Here is a 21,659-nt window from a genome sequence, read left to right on the forward strand (position 1 = left end):
CAGGCTGGATAAAAATATTAAGTCTGTTTTATTAAGTACCATATAAAATATTAATCTCTGGATGCAAAACATCAGGAGAAATCGTCTGTACCGTGGAATGCAAAGTCCCTTGGCCCAAAATGGAAACTTCTGCAGAAAATTCTTACGGGTTTTTTTTTTTTTTTAAAGACATCTATAGACACATGAGGAATTGACTATCTAGTAAGCATGCGTCTGAAAAATGCCAGGAGATAATAGCAGAGGCTTTCTATCCACTGCATACTGTGTCCATCCTCACTACAGGTGGGAGTTTGGTTCAAGGTGTTCTCAGGGGTGTTTTAGTGACTGTAGCCGGAGACCTGGATGAGGTGGTCCCACCCTGGGGGATTCCAAGTAGGGCATCCGGGCACTGGTTAACAGGCTCACAGAGCTACTCCCTGTGCTGTGAAGCAAATGTGCTCAGATATCCAACTTTGTATGTTTCTTATACCTGGAGAGAATTCAGTGCACCTTTCTTTGCTGTGATAGAAGGAAGTGGGAGGCTTTACTCCCGTGCCCCAGGCAGGAGAGCTCAGCTTGGACTGAGGAAGAACAGGTATAAAAATCAGCTCCACTGGAGATGACAAGAGACTGAAAGTGCCAGTTTAGACTCTTACTCTCGATTGGTGCTATGAATAGAAAAGAAATACCACTTTTAGAAATTTTTTAAAAAATGCTCTGTAGCATCTAACTCTATGTTCCCAAAAGTGACTGGGAAGCTTTCAGTTGTGTTCTGCCATGTTGCCTCCTCAAGTCATGCAGAGTTGAGTGATGCTTTGGTAGTGAAGCTGAAGACGTTCTAGCTCTGGAGAAACCAATCCAGCAGTTCATTTTCTGGCCAGTGAGATGCGTGTTCATACAGTCTTCCTATAAGCTCAGAGCATCTTGAGATGTGTCATATGGCAGTTTGGTCCACATAGCAGTCGATTTAAATAAGGTTGGGGAGGTCACACACAGGAGCTGTCCTCAGTTGGCAGTGCCCTGGCAGCCCAGTGTGGTGGCTTCAGCTCACTCGCTGCCACTGGCAGAACAGTAGTTGCCTCGGTTCTTGTCCCCTCATGGGAAAGAATTCAGACAAGAGGCGTAGAGCAGTTTTCAGCAGCAAGACTTTTATTAAGCAAAGTGAAAGTATGCTCCTGAGAAAACAAGAGTGTGAGCTGTCTGGAAACCAGAGCAGTCCCACAGTGGGGGGGTGTGTGTGTGCTCAGTCATGTCTGACTCTTGGCGATCCCAAGGACTGTGGCCCTCCAGGCTCCTCTGTCCATGGGAATTCCTAGAAAAGAATGCTGGAGTGGGTTGCCATGCCCTCCTCCAGGGATCTTCCCCACCTAGGGATGGACCCCACGTCTTCTGCCCTGGCAGGCAGATTCTTTACCACTGCACCTCCTGAGAAGCCTACGATGAGGGTAGGGTTGGGTTTTTAGCTTAGTGGCCCCTCCCTGTGTCCTGCGTCCTTTGACTGACAAGTTGTTGACAGCTTTGGGTTATATAACTTGCCCCTGAGTGTGCAGGCGCCAACCCATAGGCACCCAAGCAAAATCTGGGGTTGGGGAGGGGAGGGAGCAAAAACTGTAATGCTCACTTATTTTAATGACAGTGTCATGAACCCTGGGTTGCTGAGTCACTTCTGAGGTCTTGGTGTGCCTGCAGCAACCTGTTCTGGCACTTTTATCTCGCTTGGCCCTGACTGGGCTGGAAACTTGAAGGGTGGTCCTTGACCACAAGAGGGGAGGATCTGGGGGCATGTCCTGATTCCCAGTGTCCAGAGTGAGGAGGGAAGGATGACCCCGTCCGGATGGAGGGGCAGGGATCTTCTCACTTGTAACTACTGACACTTCTCAGTACTGACACTGCCACCAGAGAACTTTGCCGAGCTGTACGAAACACATTTCATTTTAGAAGGACTGCCACGCTCTTGGGTTTATCCATGATCATACATCTTTAGCCTTTATCTATGAAAGAGTGTCCAGCAGCTTTAAAAAGCACCTGCTATCATTTATTTCCCCAGAGAATTTTCAGTAGTGTGTCTTTCAAAGGTCTATAATTTTATTCATGTTTTCCGTGAGGATGCCAGAAGCGTGTTAAAGACTCAAGGCTAGAGAGAGAGCACACACAGTCAATATGCAGCTCCATCAACTTGACCTTCAGCAGCTTTGCAACAATGGACCCCCAGCATACTGATGACGTTTATCGGGAGTCAGTGTCCAAGTGTGCCGTTCAGTTCAGCTAATCAGTTCCTTGAGTGCATGATGAAAATGACCTGGCTCGGCAGGAATTCATGGCAGAAGGCTGAGTGTGAATGAGTTAAATGTGAGCCAACAGAATGAGAGAGAGAGAGAGAGAGATCAATGTCGGTTCTATCTGTGGCTCTCAACATCAGCTGCTCATTAAAATCACCTGGAACATTTAAGGAAAAAAAGTATCTTGATAACCAGGCGCAGAACACCAGACAGCCGTATCAGAATCCCTGAGAGGTAGAATGTAAGCGTCAGTAGTTCCTAAAGCTTCCTAGGTAATTATTCCAATGTGCAGCCAAGGTCGTGAACCTCTTCCATAGAATGTGCCTCATTAGGAAGAGACCAAGGATTGCCCCTTGGAACTTCAAGGCTCAGAGCTCCCTCAGAATACTGTACCCAGTTCTGAGTGTCATGTTTGAAATGGGCTAATAGAATGCGTTTCATTAAAAAAAAAAATGTTGGAAGTATGGGCATTTGGCCTCAAAGAGAAGATTTTGGAAAAGAAGATGGCCCTTTTCAGGCTGGTTGTATGAAAGAGGGTGTCAGCATCATCTTAGTTGTACCAGAGGACAAAATTTAAACAAAGGAGTGAGTTTCCGAAGAGGTACCTTGTGTCTGAGCATAGAAAAGTGTTTCACAGCAGGTGCAGCTTAGCGATGACAGGCTGCCTTCCAAGGCAGTTGGCTCCTCCACCTCGGTGTTTCTTGAGCTGAGGTTGCCCATTTCCAGAAGCTACTTATCTATTTGACAAAACCCCAAACCTGGCAGGGCATTAGGGTCACTTGGGGTTGGTGGGCCAGTGGAGTTTTGAAAAACTATAAATTGCTACATTGTACCCAGCCCTCCTTTATCAGAATGTTGGGGTGAGATCCAGAAATTTGGACTTTTTCAGTGCTTTTGAGATGACTGATGAATGATTTTCCTGGAACAATTCATGTGCAGTGTCTGAGAAACCAGTGACCCTATGATTCTTTGGTTTGCATTTTACTTATAACTCTGTTTCTTCTATAAGCAATGAATGAATGCATGGATGAGTGAGCATGTGCCAGGCTTCGTCTGCTGGAGACTTGCAGTCTCAGGGGAGGGGGCAGGCCCTCTTGTGGCTGAATGGGCCATGTCCAATGAGGGCATCCCTGGCTAGTTCTGTCTTGGAGGACATGTGGGCCATTAATGCCTGCACAGAAGAAGCAGGCCATGAGCAAATATGTTCAATGAGAAGAAGGGATCACATAAGGGATCCCTTAATAAAGGGATCCTTTATTAAGAAAGGAGGTTGCTCTGGGTTATTGACAGACTGTGTGTGTGTGTGTGTGTGTGTGTGTGTGTGTGTGGATATTCTGAGATGGGAGACGGCCTAGCCCACGTGGAGTGGGCTGGCAGTGTCTGCATCCTTCATCACACCAACACCTGAGATCCACGTCCAGCGGTCTACAGCCTCATTTCCTCACCTATAAGCGAGATGTGGCCGCCACCTCACCGGGATGTTACACCAAGTACATGAGACAGTGTCTGTAAAAGGCTTGGCGTCCTGTCCCCCACAGAGGAAGGGGGAAAGGCTGACCATCTTTTAATATAAACTTCTATAAATTGAAATCTTAGATTTAGGGAAAAGTTGCCATGAGAATAGTTTCTGCACACTCCTTTTCCAGACCCTCCCCTTGATGTCAGCTTCTTACATCACTGGGCACGTTCCTCAAACCTAAGAAACCAGTGTTGGTTCTTCTGTTAAAAAGCGAAATCTGAGCAAGTAAAATTGAAAGGTCTAATTGGCTCTACTGAATGTTCATGAATGGGCAGTGTCCCAGGTGGCAAGGAGGGAGGAGCTCCAGAAACAGAAAGTCTTCCCTGGTGACTCGAACAGTAAGAACCTGCCTGCCAGTGCAGGAGACCTGGGTTCCATCCCTGCGTCGGGAAGATGCCCTGGAGGAGGGCATGGCAACCCACTCCAGTATTCTTGCCTGGAATTCCATGGACACAGAGCCTGGCGGGCTACAGTCCATGGGGTCACAAAAAAGTTGGGCGTGACTTTAGTTAACGAACTAGTGTTAGAAAACCAACACTTCTAACTTTACAAGCAAAACACGGAATAAACCACGTTATTTCAGATGTAGGTACCCTACCTGGGGGACAGCAGGGGTCTGTGTGGCAGATGACCTCATCTTCCTTTGGGGATCAAGAGGGCCCATGTGACCAATGACTTCATTGGTACTGACCAGTGGCTGACTGGTTAGGATGACCTTCCTGGGGGAGGTTGTGACTGTGGAGAGATCAATGGTTAGGTATTAAGTCTTGGCTTTAGCTCAAGTGACTCCATTTTGGGCCTGTCCTTTCTCTTCTAACACTACGTTATTAACTAAACTCCAAACTTTAACCAGTGATAGTATTTTTAATTATTGTTAATGGAAATCTAAAGTTTACCATGTACCTCAAGGTCCCCCAGATTTGGGGCTTAAATGTCACCACCACTGTGCTTTTCTTTGCTGCCCTAAGTTACGCTGTCATATACTTACATCAGCAGTGGGAAATCATAAGGCAGAAAAAGTACCAGGATGTTTTCCTGTATGATTAGGCTGGAGCCTGGTTCAGCAAACACACCTGCTCCTGTCCAAATGGTGCATTCTCCCAAGTCAATGCTGGTAGAAGAGGCTGGCCTGTTTCATTCAGGCCCAAGCCCAAGTTACCCCGTTTCTTCAAAAACAAGGAAACAGTTTCAGTGACCTCTGAAAACACACATTGTGCTTTTTCTTTTGAAAGTGAGGACGTTTTACTCAGCTGTTCAAACGCGTTCAGAGAAAGCCACTGAAGATCTTTGGCCTTTGGGCAGGAGCCCCACATTCCAGCCCTAAAATGACTGGCAGGTGCTGGGCACAGACTAGGCCAAGTCATTCCCCAGAGATGGACACAGCCCCGCCCCAGGTTCTGCCGGGGATGGAACTCGGCTGGTGGGGAACTGGGACCCAGGGAGGGGCATGCAAGGAGGCATGGGTAGGCTCTGGGCACACAGCTTCCAAGAAGGATCAGCCGGGTTCAAGAAAACAATGTGATTGCCATTGAATTGAACACTTGCAAAATGGTTATGGTGGTATATATTAGGTTTTATAGTGAAAAAAGAAACTGTAAGTCACCCAGTCGTATCCGACTCTTTGCGACCCCATGGACCATAGTCCCCCAGGCTCCTCTGTCCATGGCATTTTCCAGGCAAGAATACTGGAGTGGGTTGCCATTTCCTCCTCCAAGGGATCTTTTGTTGTTGTTCAGTCAGTAAGTTGTGTCTGACTCTTTGCTACTCCGTGGACTGGCACGCCAGGCTACCCTGTCCTTCACTATCTCTTAGAGTTTGCTCCAACTCATGTCTGTTGAGTTGATGATGCCATCCAACCGTCTCATGCTCTGTCGCCCCCTTCTCGTCATACCCTCCATCTTTCCCTGCATCAGAGTCTTTTCCATTGAGTCGGCTTTTTGCATCAGGTGGCCAACGTATTAGAGCTTCAGCATGCATCAGTCCTTCCAATGAATATTCAGGGTTGATTTCCTTTAGGATTGACTGGTTTGGTCTCCTTGCAGTCCAAGGGACTCAAGAGTCTTCTCCAGCACCACAGTTCAAAAGCATCAGTTCTTCGGTGCTCAGTCTTCTTTATGGTCCACCTCTCACATCGGTACATGACTACTGGAAAAACTATGACTATTCACACCTTTGTTGGCAGAGATATCTCTTTGCCCACAGTCTTTAGCCACAATTTTTTAAAAAATAGAAAAAAACAAAATCATAGGGAATCTGATGCAGAAGAAGACGAGACTTCAAAACAGTGCTTTGCACACAAAGGTCACCATGCCTGTGGGTTCTCTGTGGGCGCCCCCAAGGGCTTTCCTGAATTAGCTCATGGGAACCTCAGAGGCGGGCAGGTGAGCCTTACGTGACAGGTGTTGGCTGATTGAACTGCCTCCATTCTGACCCAGTCAGCATTCACGGCCAGGCCTTGAGACGTTAAGTTGAATGTTAAGACCTCAGTTCGAAGCTAAGAGTACCATTTTACTCCGAGCAGAGCTTGGGGGTTCAGAATGCAGCTGGCCTGGGCGGGGCTTACCTGTCCAGGTGCGTTGCCACCTGAAGGCAGACGTCACAATGCAGTTTCAATTCTCAACAGCTTCCTCATTCTTGGAGGCGCTTTTCAACTCCCATTGTTATTTCCCTTGACTGCCCTACTGCTCTGTGAGGTCCATGGGCTTTGTTTTAAACAGGTGGGAAAGTAGAAACAGGCTTTTTTTTTTTTTTTTTTTTTACCTTTCTTAAGTGACCCAGTGAGGGGTGTGGTAGGCGATGATCCCGGCTGGTCAGACACTTTGATCCCGAGGTGGAGACCTTTGACGTTAATAAACTCCATGTCTTCTCTGGCCTGTGCTTGAGCTTGGGGTCGTCAGGAGCCTGGTGACCGGACAGCCTGTTGTCAGGAGCTTGGTGTGCGCCGGCGGCTCCTGCAACAGGGCGGGAAGAGGCACCGTTCATTTTCCTCGTTCTGTGGCCACCACCCCCAAAGGTCACTCGCTCGCCCTCCAGCCAGGGCAGTTTCTCACAGCGTCCTGTTGTGGTTGGTTGAGTCAGGAGCATGCATGTGTACCACACACGCGGACATGCCCCCCCCCACCCCTGGCCCCTCTTCTCAACCCCGAGAGTCCGCCTCCCCACACTTCATCTCTGGATCCCCGAGGATGGACCGGACCCTGGCCACCATCCTTTTGAGAGGTGGCCAGTGACAAGTGGTTCCTGCCACACCGTAACGCGCTGGCTGACTCTGCCACGCAGGTCGTTTATATGACATGAAATCTTTGTTCCCCCCGAAGTTGATGACTGTGGACTGTTTCCCACATCCACATAAAGGAAAGGATCTGATTTCCATATTATTTTTGTTGTCGCCCAAGATCAAAATATTTGTAAAGGTTGACTGCAGAGAAGCCCTGTAATTATTTCATGGGGGAATTAGTCCTGCCTCACACACTTTGTTCATGGTTGGATTAATTCTTTCTTTCACCAGCTCCTGTCGTTGCCATAGTGCGTTTACCACCGGCAATGACAACTTTGCTCATTTAGAGTAAAATCAGCTGTGCTGCCTTGTCTCGTGGAACGAACGTTCTCGTGTGACGAGGGATCCCACTGCCTCACAGGCTCGCCATGCTTCTGCAGCTCCAGCCGTAATGAGTTTTTTGTCCTGAAGAGGAAGTTAGGGTGTCGACCCTGCATGTCAGAAATCCCCAAGTCACTCTCGAATCCAGCAGGGTCGATTAACCGCATTGATTTTCCACCTGTAAAATTGACTTAGCCCAGCTCAGTAAGCTATGACTCCTCCCTCCCTCCGTCCTCCACCAACCTCCATCTTTCCTTCTCTGAATTCCCGAGACGTTTACTAACCTTCCTGTGTCACCCGCCCATCCTGGCTCACCTAGAATCTCAGCTGCTGATGCACGAGTCTGATGCAGATGCTGATGCATCTGCCAAGACTGTGGTTTCCTCCAGGCGGACCTGCTCCTGGGTCTCAGAGTTTCGGGTGGAAGTCCAGGTGATGCGTGCCTGTTAGAACAAATGCATGGTTTCTCGTTGGTAAACTGCATCACAACTCTTGTTAAGGCTCATTTTTATTTAGGGCTTCCCTGATAACTCAGTTATCAGGAGAAATCTGCCTGCAATGCAGGAGACCCCGGGTCGATTCCTGGGTCATAAAGATTCCCTGGAGAAGGGATAGGCTACCCACTCCGGTGTTCTTGGGCTTCCCTTGTGGCTCAGCTGGTAAAGAATCCACCTGCAATGCCAGAGACCCCGGTTCGATTCTTGGGTTGGGAAGATGCCCTGAAGAAGGGATAGGCTACCCACTCCAGTGTTCTTGGATTTCCCTTGTGACTCAGCTGGTAAAGAATCCGCCTGCAGTGTCAGAGACCTGGGTTCGATCCCTGGGTTGGGAAGATTCTCTGGAGGAGGGAAAGGCTACCCACTCCAGTATTCTGGCCTGGAGAATTCCGTGCAGAAGTCCGTGGGGTCGCAAAGAGTCGGACATGACTGAGCGACTCTCACTTCACTTTATTTCACTTAAATTCTTTTATGCTTCATCTTCCACAAAGATTTTGAGACAGTTAACAAGTAGAAAACAATACAAGATAAGGATAAGTGAAGACATCGAAAGTGGACTGTCCTATATGGTAGCCACTAGCTACTTGGAGCAGTTTAAAATAATTTAAAAATTCAGTTTCTCAGTAACACAAGCCACATTTCAAGTGTTATTAGACCCATGTGACTAGTGGCTGCGTTTAGGGCAGCAGGCATAAAACACATTTCCATCATCATAGAAAGTGCTTTCTCACAGCATCGGGAGGTACAAACTATTGGGTATAAGATCGGCCGCAGGAATATATTGTACAATATGGGGACTGGAGCCAATGTCTTGTAGTAACTGTGAGTGGGTTGTAACCTTTAAAAATTGTATTAAAAAGAATGAATAGTACTCATTACACCAAACACAGGGCCCACCACACAACAGTTGCTCAAAATACTTAGGAAACAAATTCATAAAAATGTCTTGGTTTCCTCTGGGGTAAATTGTAAAGATGATTTAGTTTGTTGTTGTGTTTCAAAGGCTCAAAGCAGAAGGGCGCCTGGCAAATGATGATGGACCGTGCTTTTACACTTAGAAAATCTGTATTCACATGCAAAGTCTGCAGCATGTTAATATTAAAAATAAAATACCGTTAGTGCTTCCCACCAGGGAAGCTGTCCAGAGTCACTGAGGTTGTATTCAAAACGCAGGACTCAAATCTGTTCCCCTGCTTCAGGCAGATCTACTTCTCTTGTGTAAAAGCTTTTGTTTGAAAATATTTTCACTGGCCTTTAAAAGAAGGTTGTGCAAAAAAGGTCTAAAATCATTACTTTCAAATTAAACCATGAAACTCACTGGAGACAAGGCAGCGTGATCTACCTGGAAAAAAGCTTGGAAGAATACACAGTGGAAGAAAGTTAGGGCAAGATATGGATCGTGGATATACAATGGGGGGCAATACACTTTTTAATATAAGTTAATTTAAAATTTCATCTTTGTTTCAAAGGCAAGAAAATCACTTTAAGGATGCTGGGATCTTCCCACTGTATCCTGCCCAGACTAAGCTTCGCTCCCTCCCCTGGGGGGCCAGTGGTGGCTGGTGATTGTTTCCTTTGAACACGGGAGTAAAGTTGCCTGTTCCCAAGCATATGCAGGAGCTATTTTTCTTGAATTGTCTGCCTTGCTCCTGTCTAGGTAGCCCACTGTGCTTGAAGAGCAGGCTACCTTTTTGTTTGTTTGTTTAGAAAAATGGAAATGATTTTCCCAATTGCGGGTGGATTTCTGCTGGAACGCAGGCCGCTGATGAGTTTGAAAGTGCCCTTCTGTTGTGCTCTGTTTTGATGCATGGCCGTCAACAGAGCCAAACCCAGCTCTCATCTGGTGCTATCAAGCCTGCCTGTGAGTGGGCTGTAACTCTCGTGCCTCATATTGAACTGGACCTGGTAAACTTGGAAGAAGAAAAGCTATAGCTTCAGGCAAATCTATAATGTGTGCATAGCGGACAAGCACAAGGTAGCTGAGGGCTTGAGGCTGCTGTGTCTACCTGAGCCAGAGGACAGGATGGTCGCGTACCTGTCGCTACTGGGGGCAAATAGTGTCCCCCAGCCCAGCAGGAACGCCTCACAAATGCCTTCCCTGCAAGTGGCAGTGTGAATTAGTTCACATTCATGAGGTTTCTCCTCCAGGGATTTCAAAGGCTGTTGAAATTCATCAAAGAATATTGAAATCCACATCTATTACATGCAGCTAATATATATACACACACACACATGAAATCTATTACTCTGGCTAATTCGTTGCTTTTTGAACCCAGCTGCCCTTCCTGCCCTACATATTAGTGGAAGATTTGTCTTTACTCATTTGCTCACTTACATATTCTTTTATTTAGATACACATAGACATACAGATACATAGATGCATAGCTTCCCAGATGGTGCTAAGATAAAGAACCCGCCTGCCAATGCAAGAGGTCCCCTGGAGGAGGGCGTGACAACCCACTCCAGTATTCTTGCCAGGAAAATCCCATGGAGAGAGACGCCTGGCGGGCTACAGTCCATAGCGTCGAACAGAGTCAGACACAACTAAAGCAGTTTAGCACAATAACAGCACAGATACACACACACACAATTACAGCCTCTTTTCTTCCCCCCACTTAGAATCATAGGAACCACAAGGAATGGTAAGAATTAGGGCATGATGTTTGTTTTGCAAATGAGGCCTAAAAATTCACACAAAGTTAAATCTGTTTTCTTGGAGTCAGAGAGTACCCCCGGCCCAGAGCTGAGTTTAAAAAGTCAGCCCTTTAGCTCCAAGATATGTGGTTTTGCTTTTATGTTTTAATCTAATGAGCTGAGTCTTTGCTTTGTTGTGAGAGGGAGGAAAGGGTGGAGCCTTGGTCTGTCTGTAGTGGTGAGTGAAACGTTTACAGAGGGTCTGGAAGAGTCAGAGATTCTGCGTGTGTGTGTGTGTGTGTGTGTGTGTGTGTTCAACCTTGTGCTGAGGCAACACTTAGTTGTGCCCTGGAGCACGTTAATAATGGTGCACAGGTCAGAATTCAGCATCTGGGAGGCTTCTTGGTACATGGGTTTCCAGTGCAAAATTGTCAAAAGAATTTTCCGCTGCATTGTTGCACAGTAATTAGCCAGACAGTGAATACATGGCCCCACCTTCCCAACAAGGACCCTTTTCTTGTGAGGTTAACATCCAGAGGCTGTTCCGGAAAAGCTGTAATTACTTTTCCATGTTCTCCATAATCAAGTGAGCTTTTAGCTCTTTACAATAAGGCCAGTGCACTGGACTTGCGGGTTCACTGGCGTTCACATGCAGAGGAAGCGTAAGCGTGATGGTAATTCTCTACGGAGCAGCCGGGGCACAGGTCTCGCCCCCTTTCCTGAGGACTGACTCCATGTTCCACCCCTGCTGAGTGCCAGCCTGGTTTCATCGCGTGGCCTCAGTCTGCCCCTGCTCAGTGGATTGACTGGGCACAGAGGATCCGTGATGCCATCCCAGAGCAGTTTCCCAAATGAAATACTCTGAAGACCGAGGGAGACAGATAAGGTTCTGCCGGCCAGCCAAAGCAGGAAGGAAGGTCCCCCTTGGCGTCTGGGTTTTAGCATCAGTGCACTTCTCTTTTGATAAAGAGTTGGTAAAGGAAGAAAGGAAGTGAAGTCAATCCAGCTTGGCCTCCATCACCACTCCCTGCCCCTCCTCCCTGCCTGCTCCACTGCTCCTGGTTTTCCGTGGGTCAGGATGCTGTCTGTGAGAGACAGAAGATTGTTCACTACCAGTGGGAGCCGACACCCCCAATTCTCCGCCCGCCCAGTCCAGAGCATTCTCACTAAAATATCTAGATGATGTCCTTTGGATGAACTGAAGACCTGTCTCACGTGCATTGCCAAGTGGCACGCCCATTTGGAAGTTCGGGGTCATGACTTAGGTTCCGAGATGATAGCTGCATACCTGGAAATCAAGCATAAGTTGTGTCTTCCCTCTCTTTATTGAAACCAGGCTGTTCTAGTTCAGCAGTTCGGTCCTTCTTTGTTGTTCAGATGTGGTGGAGAGGGAAGGAGAATTTCCCAGCTCCTAAGAGAGCTTCGCCGTGATGCTGAAGGTGCAAGGTTGGGTGGTTCTAAACACCAGGAAGCCTCCGTTTCTGGCAGGAGCTCCTTCCTGCGCAAAGTGTGTAAGGAGAAGAAGCAACCTGTAAATTCACAACTTCACCACGCACTCACACAGGATCCACAGAATAGCCAAACGATAAACATCTCTGTTGTGACCCAATTAAGAACCGTTCACCAAAGATCCAAAGATACCACACCCCTGTAGCTGATGGGGTGGAATAATTTCTGATCATGAGCAGAGAGCTGAATGCTGTCTCAGGAGGAGAAAGGGAAAGTGTCAGCTGCTCGGTCATGTCCAGCAACTCCATGGACTGTAACCCACCAGGCTCCTCTGTCCATGGGTTTTAACAAGCAAGAATACTGGAGTGGGTAGCTATTCTCTTCTCCAAGGGATCTTCCTGGTCCAGGATCGAACCTGGGTCTCCTGCATTAGCAGGCAGATTTTTTACCATCTGAGCCACCAGGAGAGTCTAGTCTAAGTCAGAGGCTGGAGCGTTCTCCACCGAGGCTGCTTTGTGGGGGATGAGGGAGGCAGACCAGTGTGGATAACTGAGGCTCCTGGCTTGAGGCTGAGGCAGGACAGTTGCTTCATTAAGGAACAAAATGGAGGAAAGAGATGAGATTTTGGCAGCAAGATAAATACCTCTGTGCAGAATCTCTTGAGTTTGAGATTCCTATGAGGTGGCTTCCCTTGGAGCTTAGTTGGTAAAGAATCTGCCTGCAATGCAGATTCCTGGGTTTGATTCCTGGGTCAGGAAGATCCCCTGGAGGAGGAAATGGCAACCCGCTTCAATATTCTTGCCTGGAGAATGCCCATGAACAGAGGAGCTTGGCGAGCTACAGTCCATGGGGTCGCAAGAGTCGGACACGACTGAGTGACTAAGCCACCACATTCACTGTGTCATCTTCATATCCACCACCATGAGGTCACTCAGGCAGCAACCTCTGAAAGTCATAAAATACAGGGCCTGGGTCAGTAACTACATAGTTCATTGAGGTTAGATGTGGCATCATGAGTTGAAACCATGGAGACTAGAAAGGCTTGCTTAGGGAGAGGTAGAAATGAAGAGAGAGAAGATAGCCAGGGATGGGTTCTCAAAACACAGAAACAGATTAGGAATGGCCTGAAGAGGAGGGCTTGGCAAACAGGACTGAAGATGTCACCTGGAGAGAAACCAGAGAGCAGGGCCAGGGCGTTTGGGACCAACCAGCCTCGAGTGGGTGACCAGGAGCAGGAGTGGCAGTACTTCCTTGGTGGATTAGGTAACTCAGAGGTCAGCGGCAGTGTTGCACAGAGCCATTTCAGGCAGCGGCGAGAAGAGACGCCATGCTTTAATCAGAAGAGAAGTGCATAGTAATTGAGGCCATCGGCCAGCTTGTTTGTCTTGGCAGCTAAGAGGAAGCAGAAGGATTGAGGAATTCTGCATCGGGGTGGAAAAGAATGGAATAGGTTAACAAGAGGACAGCCCTTCTAGAAAAACAATACAGATGAACTTATTGGTAAAGCAGAGACAGACACAGATGCAGAGAACAAGTGTACCGCGACACCAGGGCGGAGAGAGAGAGAGGGTGGGATGAATTGGAAACTGGGGCTGACATAAACCCACTACTGTGGATAAATAGGTAACCACTAAGAACCTACTGCAGAGCACAGGGAACTCGGGTCAGTGCTGTGTGGTGACCTAAATGCGAAGGAAGTCCAAGAAAAAAAAGGGGGGATATGTTCCTACGTGTAACTGATTTATTTTGGTGTACAGTAGAAACTAACAGAATTGTAAAGCAACTATATTCCAGTAAATATTAATTGAAAAAGAGAAAGACAGCCGTAGAAGACCCTGGCAGGGGCTGGGAACATCGTGGGCACCCTCACTGCTTTTATTTTATAGAAGCTTTAATGCCCTGATGGGTCTGGCTGCTTGTCTCTCCTGAGATGTAATTCCCAGTCTACGCTCAGTTATAAACGGTGGAGTACGTGGCGTTGTCACTGCTTGGTGTGGGGAGAGGGGAGCTGGGAGAGGAGCCAATCTTCCTGTTTGTCTGCTCCGACATTTCTATCCCCTTCAGTGCTAAGTCCCTTCAGTCGAGTCCGACTCTGTGACCCCATGGACTGCAGCCCACCCGGCTCCTCAGTCCATTGGATGCTCCAGGCAGGAATACTGGAGTGGGTTGCCATGCCCTCCTCCAGGGGATCTTCCCAGCCCATAGATGGAAACCGCATCTCCTACATCTCGGGCGTTGGCAGGTGGGCTCTTTACCACTAGTACCACCTGGAAAGCCTCGCTCAGTCCCTTCCTCCCTGCCCTCCTCTCCCATCCTGAGAGCCTTGCTGTGTGCGAGGTTGAGCAGGTAGTTCTGGAAAGCTCCTAATGCCGAGAGGAGGGGATCATCCCTCCCGGTGCTGGAGGCTTCGGGCAGCAGCGCCTGTGGGTGTGAATTACTGTCCTCCACACTCGGGGTGTGGGTATTTTCCTCCACCCTGAGCACGTCTCACCTCCCTGCCCAGATTTTTACCTTTTTTTCATTTTTAGTTTGTCCCTTTTCCTTAAATTGGCTTCTGGCTATCCTGAACAGTTGAAGATATTAGCCAGGTTCGTTGTTGAAAAATCATGTTTTAATTTTCTCTGGGAGATTCAGCGGGTTAATTGGCAGATAGGAACAGGTATGGTGGCTAGAAGTGTATAGGCTGGGTTCCTGGGCTCAGGTCCAAGCTCCAGCCTTCTGATCACTGACATTAGACATGTTGCTTGGTTTCTTTGTGCCTCAGTATTTAGCTGTTTAAAGAGGGTGATGGTGGTACCTGGTCACAAGGCTGCCAAGAGGATTCAGTGACTGGTCGGTGCCTGTAATATGCTCAGCACTGTGTGGTCAGTGCTCAGTAACTGAAGCTGCCATCATTATTAATAATATTCCTTTACTCACTGCTGTTTAAGCCCCTAGATTATCAATATTGGATACAGCCTAGAGCCAAAGAGAAATTAATATATATACCCAGATGCTCCATTCAAAACACCCATGTCTTTGTCTTCCGCCACCCAGCATGTCCGGGGGACCCCTGACCCATCTGAATACCTGGGACCCCATCCTGCCCTCTTCTGGGTCGTTCTTCACATAGCCACCTCTGTAAGGGGGTCTCCTGCACGCCCTCAGTTATATTTTTCTCTTGCCAAGGGCTTTTCACACAGCCCTTTGTCTGCTTCAGATAAGGACTCTTGGGAGCAGAAACCTTGATTTTTGAGGCTAAGCCTGGCTTCTTACAAGTGTCTGTTAGTCCCTGTCTGTGAGAAGGAATCAGTTTCATGAGCTTGTTCCTGCAAGTCATCTCCTCGTTGTTCTAACGCTGAGAAAATCACCCAAGCGTGGATGGAAAAAGAAATGTAAAATGAGATCAAATTAAAGTGAACAGATGTGGCTCTTCCCTGCCACTTGCAGAGCACAAGTGGACTTCTTTGTCTGCGGGAGGACTGGGGTCATTTTGAAGTCTCCTAGCGCCGATGTCCTGTGAGACAGAGAAAGGAAAGTAGAGATAGGTCAGCGGATTGGAAGACGTGAAGGTTGATGGTTTGTCACCTGGGGCTGGCACGTTGATCGGTCATGTTTTCACTGCTAACGCTTTGGTTTCCAACCCTTTGCTCCCAGGGAAGGCCGCTCGAATGCCCACATCAGAGGAGATTACCAAAGAATCGGAGACGTGATGCTGAAGAACATTCAGGGGATGAAGGTAAGCTGCTGGTGGGGGAGGGGAGGTGGGGCGGGGCTCCCCTGGGAAGATAACTCAGACTGTGATCCCCACCTGTGATTCGCATCTGCGTATAGCACAGCCTTGGGGGGAACTCCTGCCTCCTCTGGATAATTTTATTTGGCGGCATAAAAGAAAATCCAGTTCAGTACTTTCCCAAAGCTCTGTGTTGTAACCAGAACAACAGGTATTCTCTATGAGTCATTTGAAAAAAGCTGTGTAGACAAACATTGGTTGACTGAGCATTTCACTGGTAGTCAGTTGTTTTGGCTTCTTCGACAGAAATATTGGATTCAGAGCTATGTAGGAATTCCAGGCAATTCTGTGACTTTCAGTCAGTTTATAAGGTAAATATATTTTTGACCATTAAGTGATATCTGCTAAGCTAAGTTGCTTCAGTCGTGTCCGACTCTGTGCGACCCCATAGATGGCAGCCCACCAGGCTCCCCCGTCCCTGGGATTCTCCAGGCAAGAACACTGGAGTGGGTTGCCATTTCCTTCTCCAATGCATGAAAGTGAAAAGTGAAAGGGAAGTCACTCAGTCGTGTCCGACTCCTAGCGACCCCATGGACTGCAGCCTACCAGGCTCCTCCGTCCATGTTTTTCCAGGCAAGAGTGCTGGAGTGGGTGCCATTGTCTTCTCCGTAAGTGATATCTAACTGACACCAAAGAATGAAGGTCTCCCAAAATGTCGGGACAGTGAACCATAGTCTGCCTCTTGTTTGAAATCTTCCCACCTCTTAGGTCTGAAATTTCATTTTTGCCTTTTGCTCGAATCCATTAGTAATTCCTTTAAAAATGGAACATTTTAACTCACACAATTTATCTTTCAAATATGAATACATCTCTGTGTGTGTGAGTCACTCAGTTGTGTCTGACTCTGCAACCCCATGGACTGTAGCCCACCAGGCTCCTGTGTCCATGGAATTCCCCAGGCAAGAATACTGGGATAGGTAGACAAATCAGCCCTGAATATGCATTGGAAGGACTGATGCTGAAGTTGACTACTTGATGCGAAGAGCTGACACCCTGGGAAAGACTGTGATGCTGGGAAAGAATGAGGGCAGGAAGAGAAGGGGGTTACAGAGGATGAGATGGTTGGATGGCATCACTGACTCAATGGACATGAGTTTGAGCAAACTGCAGGAGATGGTGAAGGACAGGGAAGCCTGGAGTGCTGCAGTCCACGGGGTCGCAAAGACTGCGTCCATGGGTCAGACACGACTCAGTGACTGAACCACAACCTTCATTCCCTTCTCCAGGGGATCTTTCCAACCCAGGGATCAAACCTGGGTGTCCTGCATTACAGGTGGCTTCTTTACTGTCTGAGCTGCCAGGAAAGCCTGAATACATTTGTAGTTAACGTTTTAAAGCAATCTTCCTGTAGCTCAACCTCCAAAGCCTGTCTAACAACCTTAACTAATAACTAAGCTTGTTGTTTAATCTCTAAGTCGTGTCTAACTCTGCGACCTCTGTCCATGGGATTTCCCAGGCAAGAATACTGGAATGGGTTGCCATTTCTTTCTCCAGGGGTTCTTCCCAACCGAGGGATCAAACCTGCATCTCGTGCATTGCAGGCGAATTCTTTACCCGCTGAAGAAGGCAGGTGGCCTGTCCATCCAGCCATCTTTCACCATCAGTCCATCCAACCATCTTTCCATCTGTTTATATATACCATCCATCCACACTAGCTGAGAGCCTACAATGTCTAAAGCACTTGTGGAGTCACCGTTTTTGTCGAGGTTTGAAAGTGTCCCACCCCCTCGGGATAGCCCCCGAGTTCTCCCTGTTTACCAGCTCCCCTTGTGACCCTCCCACGGAAGGGTGCCCTTGCTTAGACTAGACATCCACGCTCCTCTCCGGTCACCTAGCACCTAAAACCTCCTAAAAATAGATCTGATTTCCACCCAGGGCAATTCTTCCCCCTCCGTCTAGTGAGCTGGCATTTTTGCATTTAATCGGTTTCTTTGGCCGTGCTGGCATTTTAATTACTGTGCCAACGCCGCAAGCATTTATGGCACGGAACTCTGTGCAAACAGAATAAAAATAGATGGGGAGGCTTAGACTCTGGCAGCGTTTTAGAGAAATTGGTTTTTCTTTTATTTTTATTTTTTATTGTGGCTGTTATTGTCGGTTATAGGGAATTTTTATAAAGCGGGGAGGGGAGCAGCCGAAGGTTCCGGAGAAGTGCCAACGTTGGCACTTCTGTCTGCAGTGCTTCGCACAGGCTCCAGCTCGCAGTCTTTCCTGCCCATCCCCCTACCCGGGCGTCCACCTGCACAGGTACAGATGTCCAGCAGGGCTGGGGACATCACTGGCTTTTGTCCCCAGACCCTCCACAGGGGATGAGAGAGCCGGCCAGGGCTCCAATCCCGCCTAAAAGTCAGAGGCACCCAGCTGGTGATCTCTCAGCCGGGCTGAAATATTCTTCTGGCGGCGTCAGCATTTCACGGTCCACGCACGCCTTGCGCCTGACCCTTCCCCTGTCGTCTAGGCTGTGACCTTCCCCCCCAGGCCCAGTCACCTCCTGCCCCCTCGCCTTGTTCATTTCCTAGCGCTTCCCTCCCTCTGGCTCTCCGTTCTCTTCCCCATGATTCACCATCTACCTCTTATCCTCTCCAGCCACCATTTACATCACGGCCACCCTCATGAGGCTCCAAACCCGCCTTGTTTCTCTGTGGTTTAGAGAATACAGTCCAGGTTCTTAAAGCCTTCCCTGGACAGTTGTGCCAGATCCCTTAGCCCTCACGCACCCCACCTGATCCTTCATATTCTACTCTGTGCTCCAAGGACCTTGCACCCACCTCTCCAGGCACTCAGGGCCTTGCAAGACCCCTGCCTGAGCGGGATGCCTGCAGCGGTTCGTCTACTTATTACTGCAGGTGGGCAGCGGGCCTCCTGGAGGCGCCGACTGTGTGCATGTAGTGACAGGATGGACACTCAAAGGGATTGAACGTGTGCGAACACTGCATAGAGCTACATGCACGCACACCCATGCACACATACTGACAGTATGCACACACTGACATGCACACACAAGTTGAGGGTGTGTATAACTGGCTGAATGAATGCTGGACTGTCCCAGTGTCAGCAGCCTGGTTGGGCTCAGTGCTGTAGTTAGACAAGATGAGAGCAGGAGGGGAGGCCGGGGGAAGGATGCATAAGACCCTCTGCACTTGGCTTTGCAACTTCCTGTGGATCTATATGGGGCTTCCCTGGTGGCTCAGCGGTGAAGAATCCACCTGCAATGCAGGAGATGCAGGTTTGATCTCTGGGTTGGCAAGATCCCCTGGAGGAGGAAATGGCAACTCACTCTAGTATTCTTGCCTGGAGAATCCCATGGATGGAGGAGCCTGGCGGGCTACAGTCCATGGGATCGAAAAGAGTCAGACACGACTGAAGCTACTCAGCACAGCACGCGTGAATCTATATATTTTTTAAATCACCAAATAAACTCAACAGGGAGACCACATGATAATGGCTAAGGGGGACAGGAAGTCCAGGAGGAGGAGGAGTCACTAACTCAGCCTGGAGAGCAGGAAAAGACTCAGAGCTGAGCCTGAAGGGGGTCCTTAGGAGCAGAGTGCCCTGTGCCAGGGCTCTGGGTGCTAGAGCCCAGCACATTCAGTAGGTGCTGGAATGAGGAGCAAGAAGCCACAATGAAGGGCAGGAGAGATCACTGATCAGGGCCCCATGCGCCCTGCCGAAGACTCCAGAGGTTGTCCTGAGATGGTGGGAGTTCTTGGGATATCCCAGGCAGGAGGCAATGTGCTCAATTGCATTGGTGGAAGCTCCTTTTGGAGCCACTCGAAAGTCAGAGGGCAGAAGTGAAGCAGAGACCCCAGTGGAGACACCCTGGCAGGGGTCTGAACAAGGGCGGTGACCACCAGGCGAAGCCAGGAACAGGCTTGCTGTTTGCAGGAGGTAGAATTGGTAGGTCTTGGCGAAGGACTCAAAACCTGAGGGCATCTGGAATCTTGTCCTGGTTTTTCTGTCTTGAGTAACAAGTGGCAGCACCCATCCTGCGTGAGAGGATCAGGGGGCAGCCTCAGTTCCAGTAGGATGGGGGGAGTTGGGGGGTTGATTTTGGACTTTTGAATCTGGACTCCTGGATTTTCAGCTCTTTGTGGGCTGTGGGAATGGAGATGCCAGGATTGGGAACCCAGATGTTCTGGGAATTAGCACACAGATAGCCAGCTTCTGGGAATGAGGAGGAAGACAAGGACAGTAGCTACCATAAGGAATTAATCCCTTCTGGAATGCTCTATCAGACTTCTTACCCTGCAGCTGTCTCCACCACTGCCCGTTAAAGGAAAACGATATTCAGCAACAGTCGTTAAGGATGGTAGAGCAGACTTTGTTCTGGACCTTTGCAGTAGGTGCGGGGACACTGCAGGGGGCTTTTACAGTGGGAGAGAGACTGGAATCAGCTCTCAGTGCAGCGGGAATCTACAGCCAAGGATCAGGGCCAGGCTCAGAGGGTGAAAAAGTACTAGGAGGAAACATCAGGGTCGTGAGGGGGAATTCTAGCTGAACCAATCTAATGGGATTCTTAGGTGAAGACATCATCTGGCGGGCAGTGGCAGATGGAGAGCCCCCCCACAAATGTCAAGGGTGACCAGATTCCCAGGGTGGAGGGTTCTGGTTGAACTGAGCTATAACAGAGTTCTAAAACCGGATGGTACACGGAAGTGTACAGCCCCGCCTGGGAGAAGGTTCAGGAGCCTGACAAAAGTTTGCCCAAGCAAAGGATCTCGGCCAGACCCCAGTAGAGAAGGACCGAGGCTCATCACTCCCATCCGCGCCCCAGAATCCAGCAGAGCAGGTGTCTCACGGCAGATGCTCAGTTATTACACAAGCGAAGGGGAGGGAGCCAAACAGAAACATGTACTTTTCACTATGTGACGTTTATTGAGTGGCCCTGGCCTCTTTGTCATTTTCTTTGTGACATTTAGGAGAAAACCCCAAGCCCCCTGAAGGCACTCCCATTCATTTATTTCCCCGAGTTTCACCAGTCTTGTTTTAAAAGGACACTTACATCTCTAGTGTTCCATATACATCTCAAATATTTTATGATCCCTGCGTATTTTAAACTGCTCTGTGCTTTTATAGAGCTTTTTTAATTTCATCTTGAGAACTTAAATAGTGAAATATTAAAAGCATGAGATTTAACAAGTGGGATGAGATAATGAAAGCAAAGGTGATGCCTTGGGAGAGTCAGGCTGGGGTGGACCACGTGGCTGAGCCAGACTCTGCTGGTCTCCCTGGCCCCGGCCCCGCCCCCTCCCGTGTCTTCCCCACCAGCAACTGGCTGCTCACTTGTGGAAGCACAGCGAGGCGCTGGAGGCGCTGGAGACCGGCATCCGGGGCTCCCGGCGGCTGGAGAGCTTGTGCCGAGACTTCGAGCTGCAGAAGGTGTGCTACCTGCCGCTCAACACCTTCCTCCTGCGCCCGCTGCACCGGCTCATGCACTACAAGCAGGTCCTGGAGCGATTGTGCAAACACTACCCGCCCAGCCACAGCGACTTCAGGGACTGCCGAGGTGAGTGGGTGTGTGTGTTGGTTGAGGGGGAAGTCTCTGGGGTTGTGTCCCAAGCCAGGCAGACTCGCTTTGTAGGACCTGGGCCGGCATTTTCTGTTCCGTCTTGGTCTGTCCTGTTAGGCAGTAATGATTCGCTTCTCTTCTCCATCCTCTTGCGTGCATTTTCTCCTTCTGTCCTGGGTGGTTAGTGCAAAGAATCCTGGAGAAGCTCCACTTAGAGTCCGTCCCTTCCAAAAAGCTTCCATTCACCTACACGGTAGAAGCTCATCACTGTGCCCTTGGATGGGCCACCGGAAATGGCTGGTAATAAACACTACTGCTCGTTGCTGCAGGGCATTCGAGAGGTCACCACACTGAGCATTTCAGGTGTTATCAGCTCTCAGTCTTCAAGAAATGCCTACAAGATACTGGTGAGCTCATTTTACA

The 21,659-nt window shown here is 48.8% G+C and overlaps 1 protein-coding gene across 2 annotated transcripts in view; it reads left to right on the top strand.

Annotated features, from left to right (window-relative positions):
• FARP1 (FERM, ARH/RhoGEF and pleckstrin domain protein 1) overlaps positions 1 to 21,659 on the top strand; it is a 309,083-nt gene that overhangs the window by 271,891 nt on the left and 15,533 nt on the right. For both annotated transcript variants that reach the window (XM_061435251.1, XM_061435252.1), the window contains exons 17-18: positions 15,592 to 15,673; positions 20,996 to 21,233. In XM_061435251.1, the coding sequence (XP_061291235.1) occupies positions 15,592 to 15,673; positions 20,996 to 21,233 (320 nt within the window). The remainder of the gene's footprint in view (positions 1 to 15,591; positions 15,674 to 20,995; positions 21,234 to 21,659) is intronic.

The sequence above is a fragment of the Bos javanicus genome, chromosome 12 (assembly GCF_032452875.1).
Source record: "Bos javanicus breed banteng chromosome 12, ARS-OSU_banteng_1.0, whole genome shotgun sequence".
Classification (NCBI taxonomy): Eukaryota; Metazoa; Chordata; class Mammalia; order Artiodactyla; family Bovidae; genus Bos; species Bos javanicus.